This window comes from Opisthorchis viverrini (assembly GCF_000715545.1).
Source record: "Opisthorchis viverrini unplaced genomic scaffold opera_v5_130, whole genome shotgun sequence".
NCBI lineage: Eukaryota > Metazoa > Platyhelminthes > Trematoda > Opisthorchiida > Opisthorchiidae > Opisthorchis > Opisthorchis viverrini.
This window is the reverse complement of record NW_008751788.1, coordinates 322177-346469: the sequence shown is the minus strand read 5'-3', so window position 1 is coordinate 346469 and position 24293 is coordinate 322177. Positions and strand designations below refer to the sequence as shown.

Sequence of the window (24293 nt, the reverse complement as noted above, 5' to 3'; positions counted from 1 at the left end):
TTGGTGGTCGCATCGGTTACAGAAAGAGCTATGGAACCATCGAGTTTGTTCACAAAGGACTTATTTGTTCTGGAGACCTGGTGATATAACAAATTCGGAAATTGGCACAACACTCAGATTGTCCTACTTCAGGAAGTGCTTTTTATTCTCCTGCCCCTGGCAGGAACTCAGTTGAGTGCAGCGGTGTTGAGTAAACTCATACGGTATTTCAATAAACGAACAAAAGTGCAGTCAAGACAAATAATGAAACTTCTTGATGTAATAATTTTGATAGTGAAGGAGGGTCTGTTTGATCTGGTCCCTTTGGAATCCGAGGGAAACTGTGATCAACTACGACTCATTTGAAGACACGATGTTGCGCAAGAACTCCAGGTGAGTACAACTAGAAAGACTGAAGCGAGTAGCAGAACGACTGGACCGAGATATTCTGCCTGATGAAGAGCTAGACTTTGAACTGACAAAATGTGAAAACCGAACGGGATGCTCAGATCATTATGGAAGATAACTCAGACAAAATAACTCTTCCTTGCATAGATTATGACCTCCTGACCGTGCTTAAAAAACGCAGCCGACTGTAAGGTCCCCTCAAAGTCACTCTCGATGCAGATGACTCTGTTGATTTTGAGGTTTTCTGGACCAAAATGCTGACGCGTCAAACGTATGAAAAAATTCTGACCTCTTCCTCCGTGAAAAACTGAAAAAAACTGTTCAGCTGTAGTACACTTTCGGTGCCTAGCCGCCGTGCCACACGAAGGAGGTACGAGAGCTGGGATACTAGCAGGTCGCCTCAGCCTAGACAGGGCCTCGGTAAATACTGCAAATCGACTGGTTACCTGAAACACCGTGCTGAACACGAGACTAAAAGTTTCTTACTGTGTAGAACATTTACAACTTCCGTGGCAGGAGAAGACAAATTGAAGACGGGGGTATATCAATGGCAGTATGAGCAGTTTTCATNTCAAGGAAGACAACGCAGCAGGAATCCCACAGCAAGATGAGGGCAGGTTGGATGACTTTCTAAGGTATCCGGAGCTGTGTAAAAATCTTTATATTCAGATGACCGAACCTCCTCAGATGGATGAACTTCATCCGTACCTTAGAAGACAACATGCAACGTGTATCATCAGGCCGCCTCCAAAAATGTGTCGAAAAAGTTCAGATGATGGCTGATTGCCGTCTGAGCCGAAAATAGAAGCGCCATTTTGAGAGAGAAGTCCGGTCGAATCCTGAAAATTCCCGTTGCTGAGCTCCTTAGTGTAGTGTGTAAAGTGAAAGAAAGAACCATTGAAAGCGGAACTGTTTGTCATCCTTGGTCAGCAGGGCAGGATTCCGAAAAGCTAGTCAGGCATTTCCGAGCTGAGGACTACTTGATGGTACCTGATTGACTTACTGACTGAGCAACTGCTTGTCCGCCTACCTGCTTATCTATCTACTATCTGTCGGAGAACGGTCTGCCCATCTATTTGTTTGTTGGTGTGTCTCTCCTTCTATTTGTCTGTCTGTCTGTCCATCCAAATATCCTTGTTGACGCGGCTGTCAATCGGATGAGAGATCAGGTGGTAAATTCACATCGTTCAAGTTCTCTACAACTAACTTTGCTTGCACGAGACGGAGAGAAAAAACTATTCAGCCTTGTGAAACTTTGTTGACGATGACCGCATTCGTACTGACATAGTAAAAAAATTGATCACTTTATCACAGTGACCCCACTGGAACACTGAAATATCAGGTGATTAGCAGAATACAACAGAGACAAAGTCGCATGAAAGATGAAACTCTCACTGTGCACTTAGCACTGTCCTGTGCACTGGTTACCTAAGTCTGTACTCGGCGATAGCATATTAACTCATCAACTCAACAAGTATCCTCTTTCCGCTCAGCTAGACCACTGGTTGCTCCGCTAAAAATGAGGCTGTTTTGGCAGTCCCTTTCAAATACATTGACGAGGAGACGGTGTCAAATCAAGTTGAATTTTTCAGGTTAAGGACAACTTTGGCGAAATACACTCATTTGCATACCAATTTGGTTTCGACGGGAAGCTCACTTGGAAACTAGCTGAATCTCTACTTCGTAATGTTTTTAGACAACTGACTGTTTCAGTTGGCACGATATTCAAGATATCGCGACACATGTATAGAGTATTACACTACTCATAAGGTTGCTGAAAACTCTTCACACATTCAATTGCTTAAAAGCATCAAGTTCCAGGTGAGTCTCCCGTCAAAACCAAATAGATATGCAAATGAGTGTGGTTCGCTAGTTTCGTGCAATTTAGATTCAATAGAACACAAGGTTGACGGAAACTCGAGGGCCTTCGCCTACCTGATGAGCCCCTAGAAGAGCAAAACCGGTTGTAGACTTTCGAAGAGCATTCAGTGACCGTATTACGTCTACACAAAACAACTATGGTTTGAAAATCTGAATGGTGAGCTTAGGAGTTAATCAGCTGATCAGGTTATCTTGTTCATTCCAGTAGTATCCTGGAATTAGATGGTAAGGAGCGAAAAATGCGTCCGCCTCCAGGGTGGCTCGAGAATTCCGCGTGTCGTTTCTGGATTTCACACGTGTACGGAAGCAAGGACAATCCACTAGTCAATAGCAAGAAAAATGAATAGAAAACAGGTTTCCCAGGGAGGTAAAGGCACACTTCAGAGAAGAAAGCGAGAAACTACCATGCGTCTATGGTCAGACACGTAGTGGAAGCACACAAAAAGTCGAACGACGACGAATAAAAATATAACTGAAGAGCATGGAATTTAATGCCTATACCGTCCATCAGTGAACCAGAAAGTGTGCGAAAGAGTCAAGGCAGGACTGACTAAACGAATTAGCAAGAGTACATAGCTGACCAATGACGCGCGTCCCTGTATGGTCACCTTAATCCATAAATATAATTGGGCACCGACAATTTTCACAATTTTCTTCCCACACGCCGTGGACAGACTTCTTGAAAAACATGATGAATATCTTCGCTAAACGTCACGTGATAAGACACAGAACGTGCACCAAGGGGGCACATGCTGAAAGCCATTTTCACACGACATGCATGCGGTAGACTACTGAACGTGCAACAAATGGTGTGAACTCCTGGCGAAGAATGTAATGAATGAATCCTTTTGATTCTAATTCCCATACAGGCTAGAAGCAAATCATCCCTTAGTCCTGGACAAACAACACCTTGTTACGACTGGAGAAGTTTGTGTTGAATACCTTTTCTAATAGTTTGTTAACAAAAGCCATTTTGGTCCATCATCAGTGCGTTATTAGGAAGCGTAGTGTTGCCACCAGAATCAGCAACCCATCCCTGCGCTCCACTACGCTCTCTAACAATGTACTGTTGATGTTACCTCGACGGTTGATGAAACGAAGAAACCAACGACTATCTATGCTCCATGAGCAACCAACATTCTCTTCTATAGCAAATGCGTTTTCTTAATAAGGACAGGTTAAACTCAGGTGGTCATTTGATTCAAACCAGCCAACTACCTAGTAATCTGAGCTAGGACTTACTTTAATGGTCGTTGAATCGGAGAGGGTAGCAACACTTTGTTTTCACTGTCTCTTGCCACTTTCTCCGTGGACTGCCTTGTGCATTTCGCCGAAGATTCATTGCTGGTGGTTTGTGTTGCACATGCTTGGGTGGGCTCCGTTGCACGCTGCGATTTTCTTCGAATACTAAATCACGGTTGTAAGTAGGTAAATGTAGACAACTGCATCATCACGGCTATTTGGAACAAAAGCTTCGAAAAACACACTTACCTGCTAAGGTTTCTTTTTCAGTGTTCAGACATATGCTAACAAGGAACTTGATGATGAAAGGATTCCTAGGTGGATCTTAAATATTTCACATTTTACACTTCATTCTGTTAGTAAAGTAAGTCCGCACAATACAGCTCTCTCATCCTTACTTCCCAAGCTAGTCATACTACCAGCAAATACTAAGTAGCTCGGAGATGGGAATAATTTACAAGTCGCTTGACAAATCGTCACGTGAGGAGCTTGCCAAGACGTGAGCGCGTGATGCGAAAGAAGGATTCATGGCGCTGTATCCTGTGTAGGTGGACGTGAATCGCAGGTGACCAGCCGCTCGTAGCCAACCGGTTGGTTTTTCAACAGTTGTCTTAGAGATCGCGGGTTCGAAACGCCTTGGAGATGTGCGTCGCTAATACCTCCCTGTAAGGGTGAAACATCGTGACGCATCAAATGGTAATGACCAAAGGTACTTGATGACGAAATATGAGTATTAACTCTCGTTGATGCTTGATTTCAGAATGTGCCGTGGTTGCTACCTAGCAGCCGAAAATATGGGTGTCTCAAAACTGGCTACCTGTTCAGCTAGTCAGTGCAGAACTGATAATTTGTAAGTATAAATGGGATCCGGATGTACTCAAGAGGACGGATAAGTGAGGACAGTAGGGTGATAGTATGATTGGGTAACTGGCTGGAGCTTCTCACTCTGAACTACTTAGTGGTTATCGCGCACAAGATTGCTGCGCACGTTACTCGTTCTGGCAGTTGGGTCATTGTTTTGTACATTCGGATAAACCAGAATTTCGAAACTGTCGTAACTGGCGCTACTAGCCTCTGAAAGCACTCGTTATATTCCATCATGTAAAGGCATCGTTTTATTCGGTCCCAGAATAGTCCGTCCACCGGTACTTCAGAGAACGTATTTATTCAGGCGAGCTAACAAGGATGTGGTTTTCCTTCATTCCAGTCTAAGTCATCCTAGGATATCAAAAATTGAATCAACTCGTTGAGCTGTAGCACCCTTTTGCTGCCTAGCCACCATACAAACGGATAGAGTCACGTGGGCTGGGATATTGCTCAAGCCTAGACAGGAGCAATCGAGATGCCAGGGTTTGGTTCCGTCCACTGATCTTCCAGTCCGTAAGATGGCGCCTTAACCACTCGACTATCTCGGCTCATTCCAGGATGTAATTAACCGCTAATCTATCAAGCCTTCAAAGTTTTTCAGAGCTGCACGAGAACATCACACTAGAAGTTCAACACACCACATAATTTTACTTTGGACGTTATTTGGCTAATTTCCCATCTTGGTTTAAAGGAATTTCCTCACTGCCCTCATCCGAAAACCGGAGAAATCGGGCGAAGAATATTCGCAGAAGAAAGGAGCACTAAAGGATATACGGTTTGGTTGTTGGTCTGTTCGCCGAGTTTGGCAGTTGGGTTGCAACCGTTTCATCACCAATCGAGGTGACATCGTCAGTGCAGGGTTGAGTGGGTGAATTCCTCCTCTCTTGCCTGCGGCTATATAGCACTATATAGTATACCAGATACTGTTTAGAAGCTATATAATCACAGGCAGAAGAGGAGGAATTCACCCACTCAACCCTGCACTGACGATGTCACCTCGATTGGTGATGAAACGGTTGCAACCCAACTGCCAAACTCGGCGAACAGACCAACAACCAAACAGCGCAACCGAGCTACCTACATTCCACAACATTGCCGGACATACGGTTATTCTGCGTCCGCTAGTGTAGCAGAATGTATCTGAATAGAACTCTTTCATGTGTTCTTTTAGTTCAGGGAACTGGAGTGAGCACCAGTAACATGAATTGAAACGACAAAGATGAGGATTCGCCCCTAGATCATTCGGACGACGGCCGCTACAAATAATAACGCTGCATAGAGCCATTGCAACTGTATTTTGATTTGAATTAGTTTGCTATATCTTCAAGTTGAGTTAGCTTGGCTTAGTAAGCTTTCAAACAGTGTGGGCTTGGCAGTCCACAGTTCAGTCACCTGAAAGTAATTCAGAAATAATTTGTTACCTGAGGCGACTTAAAATCACAGCTGCCTAAGCGCAGCGGTCAGTGGTAAGGCTCTTTCAGATGCCGATTCAGTAACTGTTCTAGTGGCGTTGGGAATTGGCAGTTTTCAGACCTGGAAAGTTCATATCGGACTCACTGGTAATCCAGTCTTTTGCTCACTACCATGAAGAAAGGTCACTCCTGATATGGTTTCAGAGGGAACAGCTGTGGTCAATTTCGTGTTTACGGGAAAATGTATCAATCCATTGACGTCGAGGTTGTCTCAGAGAACGTCCGAGCAACTGTGTCCAATACACTCTCGGACTCAATAACTGCATGGTTCCGTCTACTGCACAAGGACAGCGTGACAGCTATTCCACCCACTGAATTGGAATAAGACAACAGCTGAAAGACAACTGATCTGGTTTTCGGACACTTTGCTCCAATAGAGCGCGCTGATCGTGGTAATCTAATCACCCACCCATCATCCGTGTTCTCCAAACAAGCTAAAAAGATCATTAACAATGCTGCTGCAAACTGGGAGTTCCAGTTAGTAATCCACACACTCTTTTTGGCTCACCTTTCACAATGTGGAACCGATACCGGACCACTGGGATTCTTCGCTGTTGTTGGTCGGTATATCTTGGTCATAATGTGGATGAGAACGACTACCACCACGATTGTTAGGATGGAATTGAACACACAACAGTACAGGTGAATGTTGCTGGAACAGAACATTGTATTTTTATGAATTCTTCGAATCACGCATGGCTGTGTTTGTATCTGTTCACCCGGATCAGAGCACCTCGTTTCCAGTCTGTTGTAAAAGTAGAGGTTAAAGCCAATGTCAGAACAGCTGAATCTCAGTATTGCAACCTCAGTTATACAACCAGTTGGTTGGATATTTTGGTGAACATGGTCAATATAGTGTACTCCTAGCCTGTGAGCGTTTATTGATTAGTGTCGACCTAATTGGCCGCTGGGAGTTCCACAGTTTGAAACAAAGCATAGTTTTGAGTCCCGCCATTTAGTCGGGAATGGATTACTAGATCGTGCATCAAGATAGCAGAGTTGACATTAAATCATGTCCAGAAGGACTTTCCCCGCACTTTGCAGGATGCCTGGCTAAGAACAGAAAAACAAATCAAGAACTGATATAGGACACTGACAATTGAGCGTGGATTGGGATGGTGAGCAAAGCAAGAGTAGAAATAAAGGGTACAGTGTCCATTCCTGTCAGAGAGTAGAATGAACCCATAAGTGTTTTCCGAAAGCGAGAATCACGAAGTCACCGTGGAGTATCATATGCATCATAGCGTTGCACAAACTGGCATGTTGCGACCAAAAGAATGCCATATGGAGTAATTTACAACTAATATTACTTCAACATTCCATCATAGGTGAATATAATTTTGTTCACACACCTGGTGCAAGTTGACTGTTTTCTAAAACTATCTTTTTCGGCAAAACAATGAATCGCCTTTCAGTCGTCTACCTTTCCTGTCCAACAGTGGATGTCAAAATCGTCGGCTCAGCGGTCATCAATACGCCTTGCGTGACACCGTCACTCTCTTATTATGCGTGCACAGACCAAACAGTGAATCCAGAACGATCAGAACAAAACGCGTTGCTGTATGTTATATTATGAAAAAAGGGTCTCATTCCTTCATTCAGAACCACATTATTCAGCGTGCCGCACAAATTGTATCACAGCATATGCTTTGATTCTCTCTTACTGTGAAAATCCACGGGGCCCACAAAAAACGTTCTCCAATCTGCAGAAGTTTTCCTCATTGAGAATAGCCTTACTCACTAAGGACTGATTCGCACTCTCACCAGTATATATAAGGACCGCAACGAATTTCCTAGCTGCTTTATGCACCCTGATTTTTGTACCACCCGTGTCCCTAATACTTTGGTATTTTACGAAAGTAAGACGTACCAGACTTCTTACATCTTGCGATGATGCTGACATAAGGATATGAACTTTCAAACACTTCATAGACAAGGTTTAATCTTCGGAACTTAGTGCAAGACGAATGGTTGGCTCACTGAGATCACTGGGATAAGCTGCGAATGTCCAAAATTGTTACTGACTTACAGTGCCTCCCCCCTACAGACGATAGGCTGATGACCTCCCAGCATGTACGGGATCAAACCGGTGTGGCGGCATTCTTTAATAAACTGAACAGAGAAATTGAGGCCAGAAAACTACAAACATGGCCACCTTTTCCGATGGGACACGGTGCGATTCTAAATCCTTGCAACTGGTAAACAAGCATTGCACTTATGTCCACCGAACAAACTGGCACTGATCACGGCTGTGTGGCTTTAGACGACCAGGGCTTGTTCTCAACTTGGTGTAACCAGTGCGTATGGTGAACGAAGTTCTGTGTGGGCGGTGTCTTGCGTGTTAATGCAACAACATAGTGTGAGTGTGCGAATAGCTACTCAAAACAATATTTTCATACTCAGAGCAAACAAGATCAGTGGTCACAGGAGATAGGTCGTCCTTACACAGGACTCGGAGACCCTCAGAGGCCTTCTTTATCTGTTTGAAGACAACGGGCACGTTAGCGGTTCAGGGTCATATGCAGATGCTTTGGGTTTACGTTCACATAGTTTGTCCGCCTTCCTATCAGCTGATTAATAGCAAATGCAAGAATATTTGGACACGCGTGCACTCTTATTGCTGTTAGGTGCGTGACAAGAATACAGCCAATCATCTGACACCCGCATCACGTGACAATCCAGCTATTCACGTGCCGAAAAGCGGGTTAGTGGACAAATGGCGTTGTTTTGGGAAGTTTCAGTAGTTGAACAACTGTTCTTTTCCGAGTCCCACATGTGTACCAGTTGTCCATGAAACATTAACGGGGATAAAGAACTAACCACGGTTTCAAATTCTGTTTCGCAACATCTTTCAAAAGGCACAAATGATGCAAACCTAACGTTTGGTGGAACTAGGAATTCATTATTGGATAAACGTTGACCTCGAAGCGTAGTTTCAGGGATGGAAAAGTTTCCTACAAAACATTCCAAGCATGTAACCAATGGATACAATGAAGGAAAAACAGCCCATAGCAGAATTTTGCATACCAGTTCGCAAAATTCCAGGAAACACAAAGGACGAACGTCCGTCTTATAAGTGGACCTGTGACACGGCGGGGAATCACCAATAAGAGTTATGCGGTAAGATCATCCGCTGTTTGATGGGAATCTTTACTCAGGTGGGATGGTTGATATAAATCCCACCAGGTAAGAGTTGAATATCGGGAAGATTCCATAATCCTAACTACCAATCCGACTGAATTGAGATCGTCTAGCCAAGCATTCAGAAGAAATTTGTACGGGCGAGATTTAGATTTTTACTGGACTCAGCCAATAGACTAGCCATAATCGTTTACGGAAAAAGCCTTCGTAAGTTAGTTGCTGAGATAAACAGCACTCCAGTGGAAAGTCTCATTGTATAGCAGATTTTTGTCCATAGACAGGCGAATGAGTGTCTTTTGGAGACTTTAGCGTAACCTCTAACTGGTGGAAGCTCCGATTCTCGAGGTAACACTGTATTTCAGTGTATTTGTGATTGATGTGAGACTTCTACTCCGTCGGGATCTACTTTCGCCCTCGTATTTTAGGTTGGTTTTGGCAATTCGACCTGTAACCGGTATTCGAACACGTCTACGGTGGTATCCTCTACGGTGAACGGTGTTCGCGCCTGGAAGTCAAGTATCGGAAGAAAAACTCCATCTGAATGTGCATTTCACCGACCGGTTAGCCCTGAATGGATGGAGTTTGTCCGGATCGCAAATGTCACGGTCTCAATCTTTACCTTCATTGTGGTAATTATGCATTTCACAACAACTCTCGCAATCTTTATCTTTCAGCATTTTGAGTGTTGCAGATAGTGAGTCTCTAAAATATAGTCTTCAATGGGATTAAAGATAGGCCTTTTGAAAAGATGAGTAACACTTTTATCTTCAGCCTTACGATTTACCTACAAAGACCTACCAATCATTGTGTGGCATATTTTTCTGTGACTCCAAGTTCTTTCACTAGTGCGTTCCACAACACACAAGATCTATCAGTTACTACTTCCCGCCTTATATGTGTCTTCTACTTGCATCATATTTCACATTGTGCCCCGATCTCTCATCAGTAATCTGTCATTAATCCTTCTATTGTACGTATCAGTTTCTTTTCGGTTAGGTATAATCAGAAATTTAGTGAATATCGATTCCTACTGTGTATGGAGAAAAAGAACTTGCCTTTTTCACTGGATAACTAAGCTGTCAGTTCAATTTATCGATGAAGGGTAACACGAATAACGGAATGATAGCTCCTGGCTTCGTTGAAAGGGTCGTAGATGAAACCCTATTGGTTTGGTTGTAGTTCGAAGGAGAATATTGACTGAGGGCTGGTGGCTACCGATATTTTGACATGGTTCCACGCTATTATTCCCCGTAGCTATTGTTCGGACGCGGGATTTATCAACTTGCATTACCCATTAGAAAAAAAACTGGGAATATATAGTTCCAGTAGAGTCAGGGATGGAATATCGATCCGCAATTCATCAAAGACGCTTAGTTCAAAGTATTCAGTCAGTTACACTGGTTTCCTGCGTTTTTCATCGAACAGTACGTGGCGTATATGGTGTTTTGACGCGTGATCAACAAAAGGTTACCGCAAAGTCAACCCGTGTGGCTAGCAGATATTCTAAAGAGCAACCTCTGATCAGTTTGTTCAGAATACCTAGCGTAATGTCTATCTCATTATCTCTCCGGTCGTACTTTGAACATGTCAAATGCAGGGACTATTGTACTCGATGAGTATCTAAACACATCATACATATTATGTATCGTGTATGCTTATTTACATCATACATTGTGTTATTAATGTATCTAAATTTTAGTATATAGCCACTGCTTTGTTCCCAAATCACGTGGGTCTCACTTTTTTCAGGTGGATGTTAAAGGGATGACAGTCACGTGATTTAAGTCGTGACCGGGGTTGAACAGTACACGGTTGTCACTGTAAACTGGAATGGAAGGATTTCACGGCCGGTTGGATTCTGATAATCTCCCTGCATTTGAATTATAAGTGCACGCACGTGTGTATTGCAAAAGTCTGACAATGTGTTGGGGAGAGTTTACTATGGGTGGCAGTCAAATTAAACTCTGCTGATGTCTGTTCAATCCTCAACTCTGTTAGTCATGAAAATACCGATAGTGTGACTTCAATCTTTCGGACCTGGCCTTTCCTACATAGGGAAGTCAGTTCTGCTTGCAGTTCTATTCGACCGCATCAGTTAGGCACACTATTGAGTAACGACCACGCCTGGAGAATTACCTGAAAGTAGGTGTTTCGAAATTTTGAATATGATAACAGCAAGAACTGCACCCAGCAGTGCGCCGATTATTGTGTAAAACCGTTAAATTAAGTGTCTTTCTGGATATTTTACCGTCTGTGCCAAAAAAGGACGTTGAAGGTCGGTTGTACTAAGGAAGGTCGTTTGCACACTCAGCGTACAACTGCATATCACCGACAAACTTGACAACCTCACTGATCATCGACTGCATTACCGCCGATTTATCAATTGGATCGTCAAATTTGAGGTTGCATTAGGAGAATCAAGGGAAAAGGGAAATGTTTGTGTCATCTATGGTAATAGGGCTGGGTGTTCGGCGAGTTCGCTGCATTTCTAATTGTTGTAGGAAAAATCTGACGTCTAAGCACAACAGGTAGTATTAGATTCCATTTTGTGAAGTACCTAGTTTACTTGCTTCTACAGATCAATTTAGTCGACACAATGAGTAAGTGGTGTCATCTATGAAACGCCGTCAACAATAGGTCCTCACACTTTGAGCTTACGAGGACTGTAATGTGCACACTGGAACTTAAGTTCGTCAATCACAATTGGTGTCTGGGCTTGGGATCCAAGTCACTACACCGTTAATAAAGTGAACTGTTGAATTTGTTAGTCTGTTCATCAACTGTCAGATACCAGTAAAGGCTTTGTCTTTTATCGCTCCTTCAGATAACGAAAACCAGGAGAGACCATGGGCACGTAATTGTCTGCCACAAGAAGACAGTGTCCACTACTGTGATTGGATCGAGGTAGCATGAACATAGGTCCCTCTGCCTCGGTCTGTGACAATTTCAATGATAAGCTGAACAAAAATGACAAGTTGCCCTCGGTAGTAGTTAAAAGTGTCACATCGTAAAATGAGGAGTCAAATAACATCAAAATCAAGCATGTTGATCCATTTGTAAGGCTACTTATGCTTACGGTGCCAGTAGTTAGTAATGGGTAGAACTCTGAAGCACTGTCCGGATTCTTGTGGATGCACAAGTGTACATATCTGAGGTAGCTAGTCAACACAGTAGGCAGCAGGAAGAACCATACTGTGTTGTGTATATGTACAAGGAGTACCTATTCACAGTTGTCAGTAGTCATGAATGTGGATGATCGGAAAATATTTTCCCAACTGGGTAGAGTTGTGCTTGTATAGTTTACAAAGTCACTGGGTTCGAGATAGCTCAGTGGTTGAGGCGGCAGCTTATGAACCGGAAGGTCCGTCATTATCATCATCATTGTCAGTTGTAATAACCGCGTACTTGTCGTCCAGTGGTTGTAGCTGCCACAGTTTCGTTCACCGATTATTTGGGGAGGTGGGGTACGTAGCTGTGTATTGGACACGGGAGCTGATAAATTAATGCGTAAACATGGCACTGTAGGTGGACTGTTGAGTGAGGGGGGTTGGGAATGGAGCTATGCATTGAAGGCAACAGCTTGGATGCATGAGCGCCATTGAGGGCGCGGTTGGGCCATATCTGACAATGTCTGTAACCATTAATATGGCCCGTTTCGGGGTCCCCATCCAGGAAGACGGAAATGACGAGCGCAGTTGACTTTGACGGTAATGGTTTTTATACTTTGCTGCCAAGCCATTGTTGACCGCCTCTGGCTCTCTTCCACCCTTCACGTGGTTGTGCGAAAAAAGCCCTTCGAAGAAGTCGGTCGACTGACATACGCAGCACATGGTCAAGCCAGCGCAAACTATGCAGTGTGACCAGTTCATCTATCGATTGTGAGTTATTTCTCCCGAATACCATTTTACGAACTTCAGCACTGCTCATCCTGTGTTCCCACCAGATTTGGACAATGCTCCGAATGGTGGTGGTTCGAAACCAACCTCAGCATCTCGACTGCTCTTGTAGAGGCTCAAGCGACCTGGCGGTAACCCAGCCCTCGTGCCTCCTTCCGTTGGCATAGCAGCTAAGCACTGAAAGGAGCTACAGCTGAACAATTTTTTCTAGTCTCAGCTTTCGAGGAGTCACCTGAGTTGTGGTCACCCATGTGAATACAAGCTCGACACAACTAATGTTGATACTAACCTCGCTCATCCGCATTCTCGTTAATTAGCAGAAATCATGGAGACTGCACTGGTAAATAGTTATGTTTTTGACGCGGATGTGACTCCAGAGTCGGAGTGAAGGCGTGCGAATAGTTTGGCTTATTAATTAATTAAATATAAGCACCCATTCCAATGAACAATACCAGTGGCCCGATGATGGATTGCAATGGTTCCTACTTGAAGATACGTTCAGTTTGTAGATTTGCGAGTCGCAAATAGGGGAAGCGAGTCTACCCTGAACAACATGAGACATATCGTAAAGAAATGGATGACGATTGTTCCTGAATCCCGAATTCCCAAGCGAATATGTTTTGATCCTCCAAGACCGGTCGCACCTAGCCGATCAGTTACATTCAAAAAATGTTTGACGAACCTCATAATTTCAAATGGACTCGGTCATTCAGCTACGGCAGCCTTCCGTTGCCTAGCTACCATGCCACCCCAAGGAAGCACGAAGATTCTCAAGCCTAGACAGGAGCAGTCGAGATGCGGAGGTTGGGTTTGAACGATCTTGAAGGTGGATGCATCGCACACGCTCTCCAGCCGCTTTACTGTACTAGGAACTCGCATTTTACCAGATCAATGAAACCAATGAATCATCGAATTCGGTGCAGCTTAACATGATTACAGAAAAGTGCGAATTCATCCAACTAACTGATCAGAAACGGAATTAAATATTCGAAACAGCGCCTTCACCCAACCATCATGGTTCAAACCAGAATGGAAGCTTGTTACTTCGCTCACGATAAATCCAGTGGACACCGGCACATTTAATCTGGCTAAAAAAACTGGATTCCGCATAGGTGAACCCTGGGATACAACTGGAGAAACGGTCCAGTTCGTCAGTCAAGGCCGCGCCATATCAGTGCTGTTCCTCGTGGAATTCAACCACGTAAAATGTCGACGTTAACATATTCAGTTCAACGCACTTCACTATCGCTGCCATTCTGAATTAATTCACGCTTTCAACATAGCTTAATGACTGTCTTTTTAATCCCGTAACTGCGGTTAAGACACTCGAAATATTTAGCAGCTAGCGATCGACTTTATCATAGTACGCATTGCGCTAATTTTTTACGCACTACCAAAAACGATACAATTAACACCAGCAGTATCTGGATAGATAAACACAGTTAAAATATTCACCTGCAAGCATTTTGTTGAGCCCACGCTTCTTGTAACTAGAAGATGGCGTCCCTGTGTAAAAGAACTATTTCGCCCCGCCGGTATTTCTGCCAATAAACGCTTATCATGTAAGCAATTCGTATGCTTTTCCAGATTACTAAGCTGATGAATAGAAATTAAACATCCATTTATCATTCGTCAGTTACACGGAGGCAGTGGGCAAATCTCGCATACGTTTGTGTAGCAGTGAACATCTGGGACGCAAAAGTTGATCGGCCTGACTGCATAAACGAAACGATTGACGTTCCGAATCAGAGACAAACTCACAAACATGCCTTTTAAAATGGAATGTGAAGGTAGGTATTTCTGTCCAGCCGATCGTGTTTCGGCTCTTGTTTTGATTCCTCACACGCACGTGAAGCTCTGTCTGTGTCCGATTCCCTTTTACTACGTAAGTCCGAATACGAATGAACACCTCTTTGAGATATATAGAAGGTAGCTGAAAACTTCTGGCTAAACTAAAACGTTGGCAGGATTGATTTGAGAGAATCCACTGGCGTCATTTAAAACCAGTCGTGAGTGAGAAATTTTGTCAGTAAATATTTCGATTGAAACCTGGAACAGAATTCAGCTACATCGAGACTTGGCCGCGCTGCTCCAGGCCTTCAGCATGAATCACCCGAACACACGCGCTATCCAGACTAGGTAGATGGAAAGGAAGCAACCAGCTTTGTTGAGCCAGGACGAAGACCCATTGGACACGAATGCACAGTCTGTGAAATCATCCACCTTCTACGGTTGACAAGTGTTTAAAACACCGTCGATCAATTACCTTGAAACATTTTACGTTCTCAATGAGGCTGAAGATAACCAGATAGTGGAGGAAGCAAATGAAGCGTTGTTCTGAGACCAACCCCACACAACGGTTTTAGGAGCTATGGCATCGACAACCACCTCAGAAACAAGGTGCCGGTCCACAACAGCAAGTATGGTTTTCTGCTTTTGTAAAGCAGAGTATGTTGGGTGTGTGAACTTGGCAAGAGAACATGTAAGCACTTCTTTTTCAGGAATAACGGTAGACCCATCAATACGGCCAAAAGTTGGACCGAGTCACGTTTCTTGAGATCGGTCACGTGATCAAGCCAAACGAGATGTCTCAAGTGATCTACAACGCTTCCGTAGGTTGCCAATATCGATCCGAAAACACGGTCTGGTCAAAGCTGAAGTTTTCACAATGCAGCTACGTGGCCCGGGTTTATGCTACCAGAAGTGACTCGTCCGAATCTGGCAATCGCCTTGGTGAGGTGAGAAGCGCTGTTAAATTCACCTTCATAGCAAGCTGTTAGATCGGTCCTGATTTAATGGGCTTTCTTGAAGGAACGCTACCCATGAGGTCCGTGAAAATCCCTGGACAGCCCACTACCAGTTTCAACCGTCTTAAGGCTCTTCAGGTAGGCGCAATCCTCGAGTTTCCTTCAACCCTATCTTCTACTTGAACACCACATTGCATGTAGCTGACATAATCAAATCCAGCTGGAATCCAATTGAGCATCCGGTTAAAATCACCATTTATCTGTAGCACCTTTTCGGTGCCTACATGCCAGGTCACCAGAAGAAAGCACGAGGGTTGGGATACAGCTAGGTTCCTTGAGCACAGACAGGGGAATTCGAGAGACAGAGGTCGGACCCTCTGCTCAGCAAATTCGCGCTCTGACCGCTGAGCCATCTCGCCCCTTCAGATAAATGGGCAACTGAATTTTGTACCTAATGGAGTTCAAGTACAATACAAATTCAACGGAAACTCAGAGACTACGCTTACCCAATAAGCTAAGAAAAGAGCGAAACCGATCATGGGCTGTCAAGCGTTCAGCAACCCCGCGTTCTGTCAAGGAAATATGCGGCAACATCCCGAATATCACCTGTGCAGCACATTCAATTCAGGGCTATCATAAAGGAGATCCAGCCAGGATTAAGTTGAGTATCCCGTTAAAACTGGATGAGATTGTCAACCAATTAGGAAGTCTGGAGCCGATTGAGAATTCGTTTTAGAAGTGCTTGGTAAGCAATCAGTAGTTGTCGGCTGGGCAACTCTTCACTTTTGACACGAAGGCTTCATCAGACCGAATGAGTACGTCACCGAAAGGGCCAGGTTTCAAAGCAGACGGAGAACTAATCAGTAAAACCTCTTCTGGTTAGCACACTAGATCAGTGTTGAATGCTAATTAAAGGATTTGTCAGTTAGTGTATTTGCCTAAATCTCACGTGGATGGGGTTTCCAGATTACTTTTGACTGGGTTCAGTTCCTCAATCTTACGGTTCAAGGTGGTTCAACTGGTGATTCACCTAGGATGCCACTGCTAGATTTTTCTGGTCCGTGTGAGATTGTAACCGCTGACAGTTTAGTTTGAGGGGGGGAGTGGGAGAGTGCACTTCAGATCCTAGCTACTTTTGTTGATAACTCCTCTTTCGAATAACCACATAGTCACTGTGGCGTGGGCTGCAGTTCCCACCCCAAAACACTGACACTTTTTAAATCTATTATTTGTCTGTATCCACTACATGTTCCTGCACTGCCGTCTTTCCATGCCTTTTAAAATGGAATGTGAAGGTAGGTATTTCTGTCCAGCCGATCGTGTTTCGGCTCTTGTTTTGATTCCTCACACGCACGTGAAGCTCTGTCTGTGTCCGATTCCCTTTTACTACGTAAGTCCGAATACGAATGAACACCTCTTTGAGATATATAGAAGGTAGCTGAAAACTTCTGGCTAAACTAAAACGTTGGCAGGATTGATTTGAGAGAATCCACTGGCGTCATTTAAAACCAGTCGTGAGTGAGAAATTTTGTCAGTAAATATTTCGATTGAAACCTGGAACAGAATTCAGCTACATCGAGACTTGGCCGCGCTGCTCCAGGCCTTCAGCATGAATCACCCGAACACACGCGCTATCCAGACTAGGTAGATGGAAAGGAAGCAACCAGCTTTGTTGAGCCAGGACGAAGACCCATTGGACACGAATGCACAGTCTGTGAAATCATCCACCTTCTACGGTTGACAAGTGTTTAAAACACCGTCGATCAATTACCTTGAAACATTTTACGTTCTCAATGAGGCTGAAGATAACCAGATAGTGGAGGAAGCAAATGAAGCGTTGTTCTGAGACCAACCCCACACAACGGTTTTAGGAGCTATGGCATCGACAACCACCTCAGAAACAAGGTGCCGGTCCACAACAGCAAGTATGGTTTTCTGCTTTTGTAAAGCAGAGTATGTTGGGTGTGTGAACTTGGCAAGAGAACATGTAAGCACTTCTTTTTCAGGAATAACGGTAGACCCATCAATACGGCCAAAAGTTGGACCGAGTCACGTTTCTTGAGATCGGTCACGTGATCAAGCCAAACGAGATGTCTCAAGTGATCTACAACGCTTCCGTAGGTTGCCAATATCGATCCGAAAACACGGTCTGGTCAAAGCTGAAGTTTTCACAATGCAGCTACGTGGCCCGGGTTTATGCTACCAGAAGTGACTCGTCCGAATCTGGCAATCGCCTTGGTGAGGTGAGAAGCGCTGTTAAATTCACCTTCATAGCAAGCTGTTAGATCGGTCCTGATTTAATGGGCTTTCTTGAAGGAACGCTACCCATGAGGTCCGTGAAAATCCCTGGACAGCCCACTACCAGTTTCAACCGTCTTAAGGCTCTTCAGGTAGGCGCAATCCTCGAGTTTCCTTCAACCCTATCTTCTACTTGAACACCACATTGCATGTAGCTGACATAATCAAATCCAGCTGGAATCCAATTGAGCATCCGGTTAAAATCACCATTTATCTGTAGCACCTTTTCGGTGCCTACATGCCAGGTCACCAGAAGAAAGCACGAGGGTTGGGATACAGCTAGGTTCCTTGAGCACAGACAGGGGAATTCGAGAGACAGAGGTCGGACCCTCTGCTCAGCAAATTCGCGCTCTGACCGCTGAGCCATCTCGCCCCTTCAGATAAATGGGCAACTGAATTTTGTACCTAATGGAGTTCAAGTACAATACAAATTCAACGGAAACTCAGAGACTACGCTTACCCAATAAGCTAAGAAAAGAGCGAAACCGATCATGGGCTGTCAAGCGTTCAGCAACCCCGCGTTCTGTCAAGGAAATATGCGGCAACATCCCGAATATCACCTGTGCAGCACATTCAATTCAGGGCTATCATAAAGGAGATCCAGCCAGGATTAAGTTGAGTATCCCGTTAAAACTGGATGAGATTGTCAACCAATTAGGAAGTCTGGAGCCGATTGAGAATTCGTTTTAGAAGTGCTTGGTAAGCAATCAGTAGTTGTCGGCTGGGCAACTCTTCACTTTTGACACGAAGGCTTCATCAGACCGAATGAGTACGTCACCGAAAGGGCCAGGTTTCAAAGCAGACGGAGAACTAATCAGTAAAACCTCTTCTGGTTAGCACACTAGATCAGTGTTGAATGCTAATTAAAGGATTTGTCAGTTAGTGTATTTGCCTAAATCTCACGTGGATGGGGTTTCCAGATTACTTTTGACTGGGTTCAGTTCCTCAATCTTACGGTTCAAGGTGGTTCAACTGGTGATTCACCTAGGATGCCACTGCTAGATTTTTCTGGTCCGTGTGAGATTGTAACCGCTGACAGTTTAGTTTGAGGGGGGGAGTGGGAGAGTGCACTTCAGATCCTAGCTACTTTTGTTGATAACTCCTCTTTCGAATAACCACATAGTCACTGTGGCGTGGGCTGCAGTTCCCACCCCAAAACACTGACACTTTTTAAATCTATTATTTGTCTGTATCCACTACATGTTCCTGCACTGCCGTCTTTAACGCTCGCTCGATATTCATCCACGTTTCTCGACGGCCCCTTTACTCTTCTCTTGTGCTCTCCGGTTCCGGTGTGAAGTTCCCTACACCTTGGCTCAAACGCTCGATATTCATCCACGTTTCTCGACGGCCCCTTTACTCTTCTCTTGTGCTCTCCGGTTCCGGTGTGAAGTTCCCTACATAAACCTTGGCTCAGTCAATGCGTTTGAATTTGTACACAGTCCTTGGCGCTGTTTGCCGGGAGGCGATCCTTCACTTGCACCAGCACACTTGGCCTGGTGAAGCTCTTGTCAAAAACGAAACGTTGCCCGGTTAAAAACCACTATTGTTTGCCAAACCCTTTTGAGGAAATGGATGAGGTATTACTTTTCTACCCATTCACTTCTATATTATTCTCCGTTCAGTATTAAATAAGTCATTCTTTTTGATACAACCAGACCCAGTGCAAAAATCGACTAATTTGCGTCTTTTCAGCCACCACACACTGAATTACACAATAAAAGACGGAACCCCATAATCCATCTGAACATTTGGAGCTCTGTTTACAAGTAGTATAGCCGGTGAAATAGACCTATGATGAAAACCCTGGTTACGTTCTGATGGGCTAATGCTGACAGGATATTCAACCTCTGACGATACTGACCAAGATGGTTGGTCATATCGAAACTGCATCTATCGATGACATTCCTGGTGCCGACATAGTGTCTCAGGAGATGGTGGCTAAAGAGTGATGTGAAGTATGCTCACTTTTCATTCACAAAACCTCAGTTCTTCACAGGGAGATAAACTGTTTTACCCGTAAACATGACAACTATCTGTTCGCGCCAAAGAGAATTCGTGGCGTTTTGAAAAATAATGAGTCTCGTTTGCCCTGAAAATGCCGGTTACTTCAACGCTATCTTTTAAAACTTACAAAAAGTCGTATACGAGAGCTCGCACTAAACCGCTACCGACTTGACCGTTGCGGCCGTGATGGGATTTCACGCGTTACGCTTGTTGTTCTTCGGAGCTAACTACTGCTATCTACGGCCATCACCAAAATCACAACCACAGTGACCGAGGAGCTTCCCCGTGCACAAAACCTGTTATGCGAGATGGCTCAAGTGGTGAGCGTGCGAATTTACTGACCGGAAGGTCCGTGGTTCGAACCCGACCTCCACCTCTCGACTTCCCCTGTCTAGGCTTGGGCAACCTGGCAGTATCCTAGCCCTCGTGAAACCTTCGGGTGGCGTGGCAGTTAGGCCCCGGAAGGGTGCTACAGCTGCAACTAAATCTGTTATGCATTTAGGTCATTCTGAAGCAATGCACCAAGGTAACTCTTCGAGTGCGCTCCCACCACTTGTTGTCTGTCCTTCGGCAGTGGTTCCAGTGAACGAGAGCTCTCTGCTGGTGCAAGCACTACTAAACACTACTAATAAACACTAGGGAGTTTCGTTGCGTAAGAAAAAAACGCAATAGAGAGTTGAGTGGTTGAATCATGCTATTCAACTTCCAGTTAGTAAACAGTAATTGCTTAGAAATGCACTCCTTTGGAGGTCTTCCTACCTAGCTGAAAAATCGGGGCTGGGAAATTTCGTGGTCTCCTTGGAGGTTCTTTCTCCGGGTGAGAGACGCTGTAAACGAAAATGTTGAGTGGACATCCATCCAGACTATTTTGACAGATGAATGAACAAACCGATGGGACATATTTGGGACTTATCGGTCATCATAGTTGGAGGCACCCAGTGAAGTTCAGTAACATTAAGACGGTAGGCCCGATGTACACATGCTGATTTTTACAAGTTGGTGTGATGAGGACATACAAACCCTGGTCGAAAATTCATACGCCTTTGTTTGGCCGGAAAACCCAAAAGACAAATGCATTTGACTGAGGCCTCATGAAAATTCTGTTGGCGAGAGTAGTACAGGAAAAACTACAAAGTAGACGCAGAAATATTATTTCTGACTCAGAGAGCACCAATAAAACGCCAAGAAACGATGAAAATAATGATGAAATCATCTGAATGTATTCAGTGAGTGATATCCGATAAGACAATTCAACCCAAATAATAAGCAGTCACATATATAGAGAAAAATATAGACCGACTGATTAGATTTATGCAGGCTGCTGGAAGCGCTGCGATCACAGGTTCGTTCAGATCGGTGGTGGAAGAGTGTAATACACCAAATACAGGACAATTTACAGCTATGGCACACACACGCCCACCACCGTCAACAGAAGGCAGGTACCGAAAAATGAGTCAAAGTTCAATATCATCGGTGTTGTTTGTCGTGGGTGCAGCGATTCCGTCAGCTACAGCTTGGTGGCATTGTAGAATACTCTTCATCACTGCCAACGGAACTGCAAAGGTGTCATCATTGACCAACACAATGTCATACAGGGTTTTGTACTTCTCGAGGTTTGCTTCCACCTATATAAAGTGAGAAAAGATAATGTTCGGTTATATTTCCAGCAAGTCACGAAAATACTGGGAATCAATCAATTAATTCAATTTATCAGCTATGATACGTGTGCCATGGGCACATTGGTTCCAGCTGTTACGGTTTCGATCACCGGAAAACGGGAGTGTGGGACATACAGCCAAGCTTTCGAGGCAATGACATATTCAGTTTGTTCGGAAATCGGGTAGTTGTGCATTGCAGGCGATAGATTGCTGTACGAGCGCTACTGACTGCGCGATTCGGCCATTTCTGTCAATGTCATTAACCACTGGTGATTTGAGTCCCGACAGTTGTCGACCCGACTAAGTTTACTGGTTGGTGTTTTCGTACTTCGTTGCCAAGTCTTACATTATCCATCTCTCGGTCACTTCCACTCAGCGCAGAGCTGGGCGAAAAGAGCTCAGCTTGATCCAAGCATTTGTGTTGGGAGTTTGTACTGGCCAGGAACAGACGATGATCTGCGCACAAATGAAGAAGTTGCTCTCCACTATCCGAATGCTCAGTATCGAATCTAAAGCTACCACCTAACTGTGCTTCTTTCGGACTTAGTCGCCCACCAGGATTATTATTTCCGTCCTTCTTGCAGACTGAAGCAGTCATGACAGATCTTCATAGAACTCGTCCTTCTCAGGCACAGAACTGCAGTCTGTTGGGGCGTATGATGATACGACAAATAAACAACGACCCGCGTTAATCTTAATTAAACCAAACAACCACAGCGCACAGGCGACTGTTTACTGGGATCCAGTCCAGTAACACGCGTTCAACCTTGGGGCCGAGTGCAACTCCCACACCGTAGATACCATGAGCCATGGTGTCAGGATCACCAGATAATCGAAGAGTGAAATGTGGAACATATGGGCTCGTCCTAAGCGGCTTGAGGAGCACGACCGAAGTAGGGTCTTGTGTGCGCAGCTACCTAAGCACCTATCCCCGAATCATCGAGGAACGGAAATGTGGCAGGTACAACCACTGTGCGACAAGTACGCGATTATTACAGCTGACAATGAAGATGAGGATGCGTGTTTCGGAGACACAAGCAAGGTTTCAGCAAGGGATGCCTGTTCCCCAATTTGAAATAGAGTGCGGACATTAAAAGCTGCAACGTAGGTCAGATCTTTTAGGGTTAGTAAGTGATTATTTTGGTTTGTTTGGGCGAGGATTTAGACACGGAGTAGCGGCTAGGGGGCTGGCAAATAAGTTGATTGCACTAGGTGGGAGAAGACAGGTGAACGAAGAGCTGCAGGGGCAGGCCGAAGAAGGGAGGTTAGTTGAGGTATCCCACCTTGAGCCTTCGACTCAAGTCTGATCTACAAGGCAGTGGGGATATGTGGGATTCTGTTCAGAGACCTGTTCAGAGTCTCTAACTCTCAGCCGTGAGACAGAGATTGTTAGGGTTTCTTTGGGAAACCCTGCCCGGAACCAATGACTCAATAGTCTGATCGATTGAGAATGAGTGAGAAAAGAAGGGATGACAAAGTTGTGTTCCGATGTGATTGAGCTGCAAATTTTGATGGATTAGGGGGACAAAAAGCAGTTGGACGCATTAATCTTCTTAGAATCAACAAAGGCCGTTGTGTCTGAAAACACACTGCCGTCTTCTGCAGAAACTCTGAGATCCCACGGATCGTTCCACCACAGCGTATTCAATAGTTGTGTTGCTGTTGATCACATTGAAGACAAAGATCAGCATGAGCTCATTTATGAGCTTGTTAGATACACAATGGGAATGATCAAGATAGTTTTTCAGCTAGAAAACCGTGTATCGCAATTAAGTGGTTCTAGCTGTTACAGCTTCGTTCATCGAGGATAGGGAGAACAAGGGAACGAGAACCGTATTTAAGGGCGACGGTCCAATCAGCTTAATGGCATTAAAAGGTTCTGTTTGTCTGGTATGGCAAGGATTGAGAACTACGCAGTAAAGGCGATACTTTGATGCAAGACGGTCAATAACTACGTGATACAGCCATGTTTGTCAAAGACGCTAAGCATCGGTTCGTCACGGTCCCCATCCGAGAAGACGGTGTTTACCAAGGCATGGACTGATCGACCTTGGGTTGTTTCCACACGATACAAGGATGGGCGAAAACGGTTCCATGAAGCACAGCTCTCTGACATACAAAAGTACACGGCCTAAACGGTGAAACCTGTGGAATGTGGCGAGCTGATCAATCGAGGGGGAAAACAACCCCGTCTACCTCAGCAATACCGATCTGGTGTTTCGACCAGACCCGCGCAAATCTTGGGAGGCCAAACGGAGTCCTAGATCATTCACAAGCATCGACCACATCTGATTCACAAATCAAAACGCGGCATTCTGTACTCTACCTTTCAGTTAGACTATCACTTCGGTGCCACAAATGTCGGAGATCGACAAACGCTGCCACGGCCTTCCCGATTCGGGAAATGAGTTGGATTTTCACCAGTCTGCCGAGACTTATGCAGCTGCAACAATAGGAAAACTAACCCGATACATCACCTGCCTGCTGCGCGTTGCAGGCGGGAGCTGATAAATTGGTGCATAAATCCAGCACTGTCAGTGGGCTGTCAAGTAGGGGGGTTGGAAAAGGAGCTATGCATTGAAGGCAATAGCTTGGATGCATGAGCGCCATTGAGGGCGCGACTGGGTCATATCTGACAATGTCTCTATCCATTGACGTGGCCCGTCTCGGGGTCCCCATCCAGGAAGACGGCAATGA

At 44.7% G+C, this 24293-nt stretch overlaps 4 protein-coding genes across 4 annotated transcripts in view; 2 read left to right on the top strand and 2 right to left on the bottom strand.

Annotated features, from left to right (window-relative positions):
• Window positions 1-5138: 5138 nt before the first annotated feature.
• On the bottom strand, window positions 5139-11356 carry T265_14020 (hypothetical protein; the record flags this gene model as incomplete). Its single annotated transcript, XM_009171659.1, is given in 6 exon segments — window positions 5139-5360; window positions 5366-5633; window positions 6358-6594; window positions 7879-7961; window positions 8670-8931; window positions 11307-11356. Coding segments are annotated over 6 exon segments (1122 nt in total).
• Window positions 9416-12689, top strand: T265_14021 (hypothetical protein; the record flags this gene model as incomplete). The annotated part of the gene is made up of 2 exons (XM_009171660.1): window positions 9416-9619; window positions 12570-12689. Coding segments are annotated over 2 exons (324 nt in total), but the record flags the coding sequence as incomplete, so codon positions are not given.
• Window positions 12690-12700: 11 nt separating this feature from the next.
• T265_06385 (hypothetical protein) lies at window positions 12701-22350 on the top strand (the record flags this gene model as incomplete). Its single annotated transcript, XM_009171633.1, has 7 exons — window positions 12701-12846; window positions 15776-15875; window positions 15925-16000; window positions 18024-18127; window positions 20287-20464; window positions 21610-21765; window positions 22226-22350. The coding sequence occupies 7 exons, from the start codon at window positions 12701-12703 to the stop codon at window positions 22348-22350; spliced, it is 885 nt and encodes a 294-aa protein (XP_009169897.1).
• The window catches only part of T265_14019 (hypothetical protein), a gene marked incomplete at both ends in the record, with an annotated part of 11794 nt that continues 8607 nt past the window's right edge, over window positions 21107-24293 (bottom strand). The window contains one exon of the mRNA XM_009171658.1: window positions 21107-21563. Coding sequence (XP_009169922.1) covers window positions 21393-21563 — 171 coding nt within the window. The remainder of the gene's footprint in view (window positions 21564-24293) is intronic.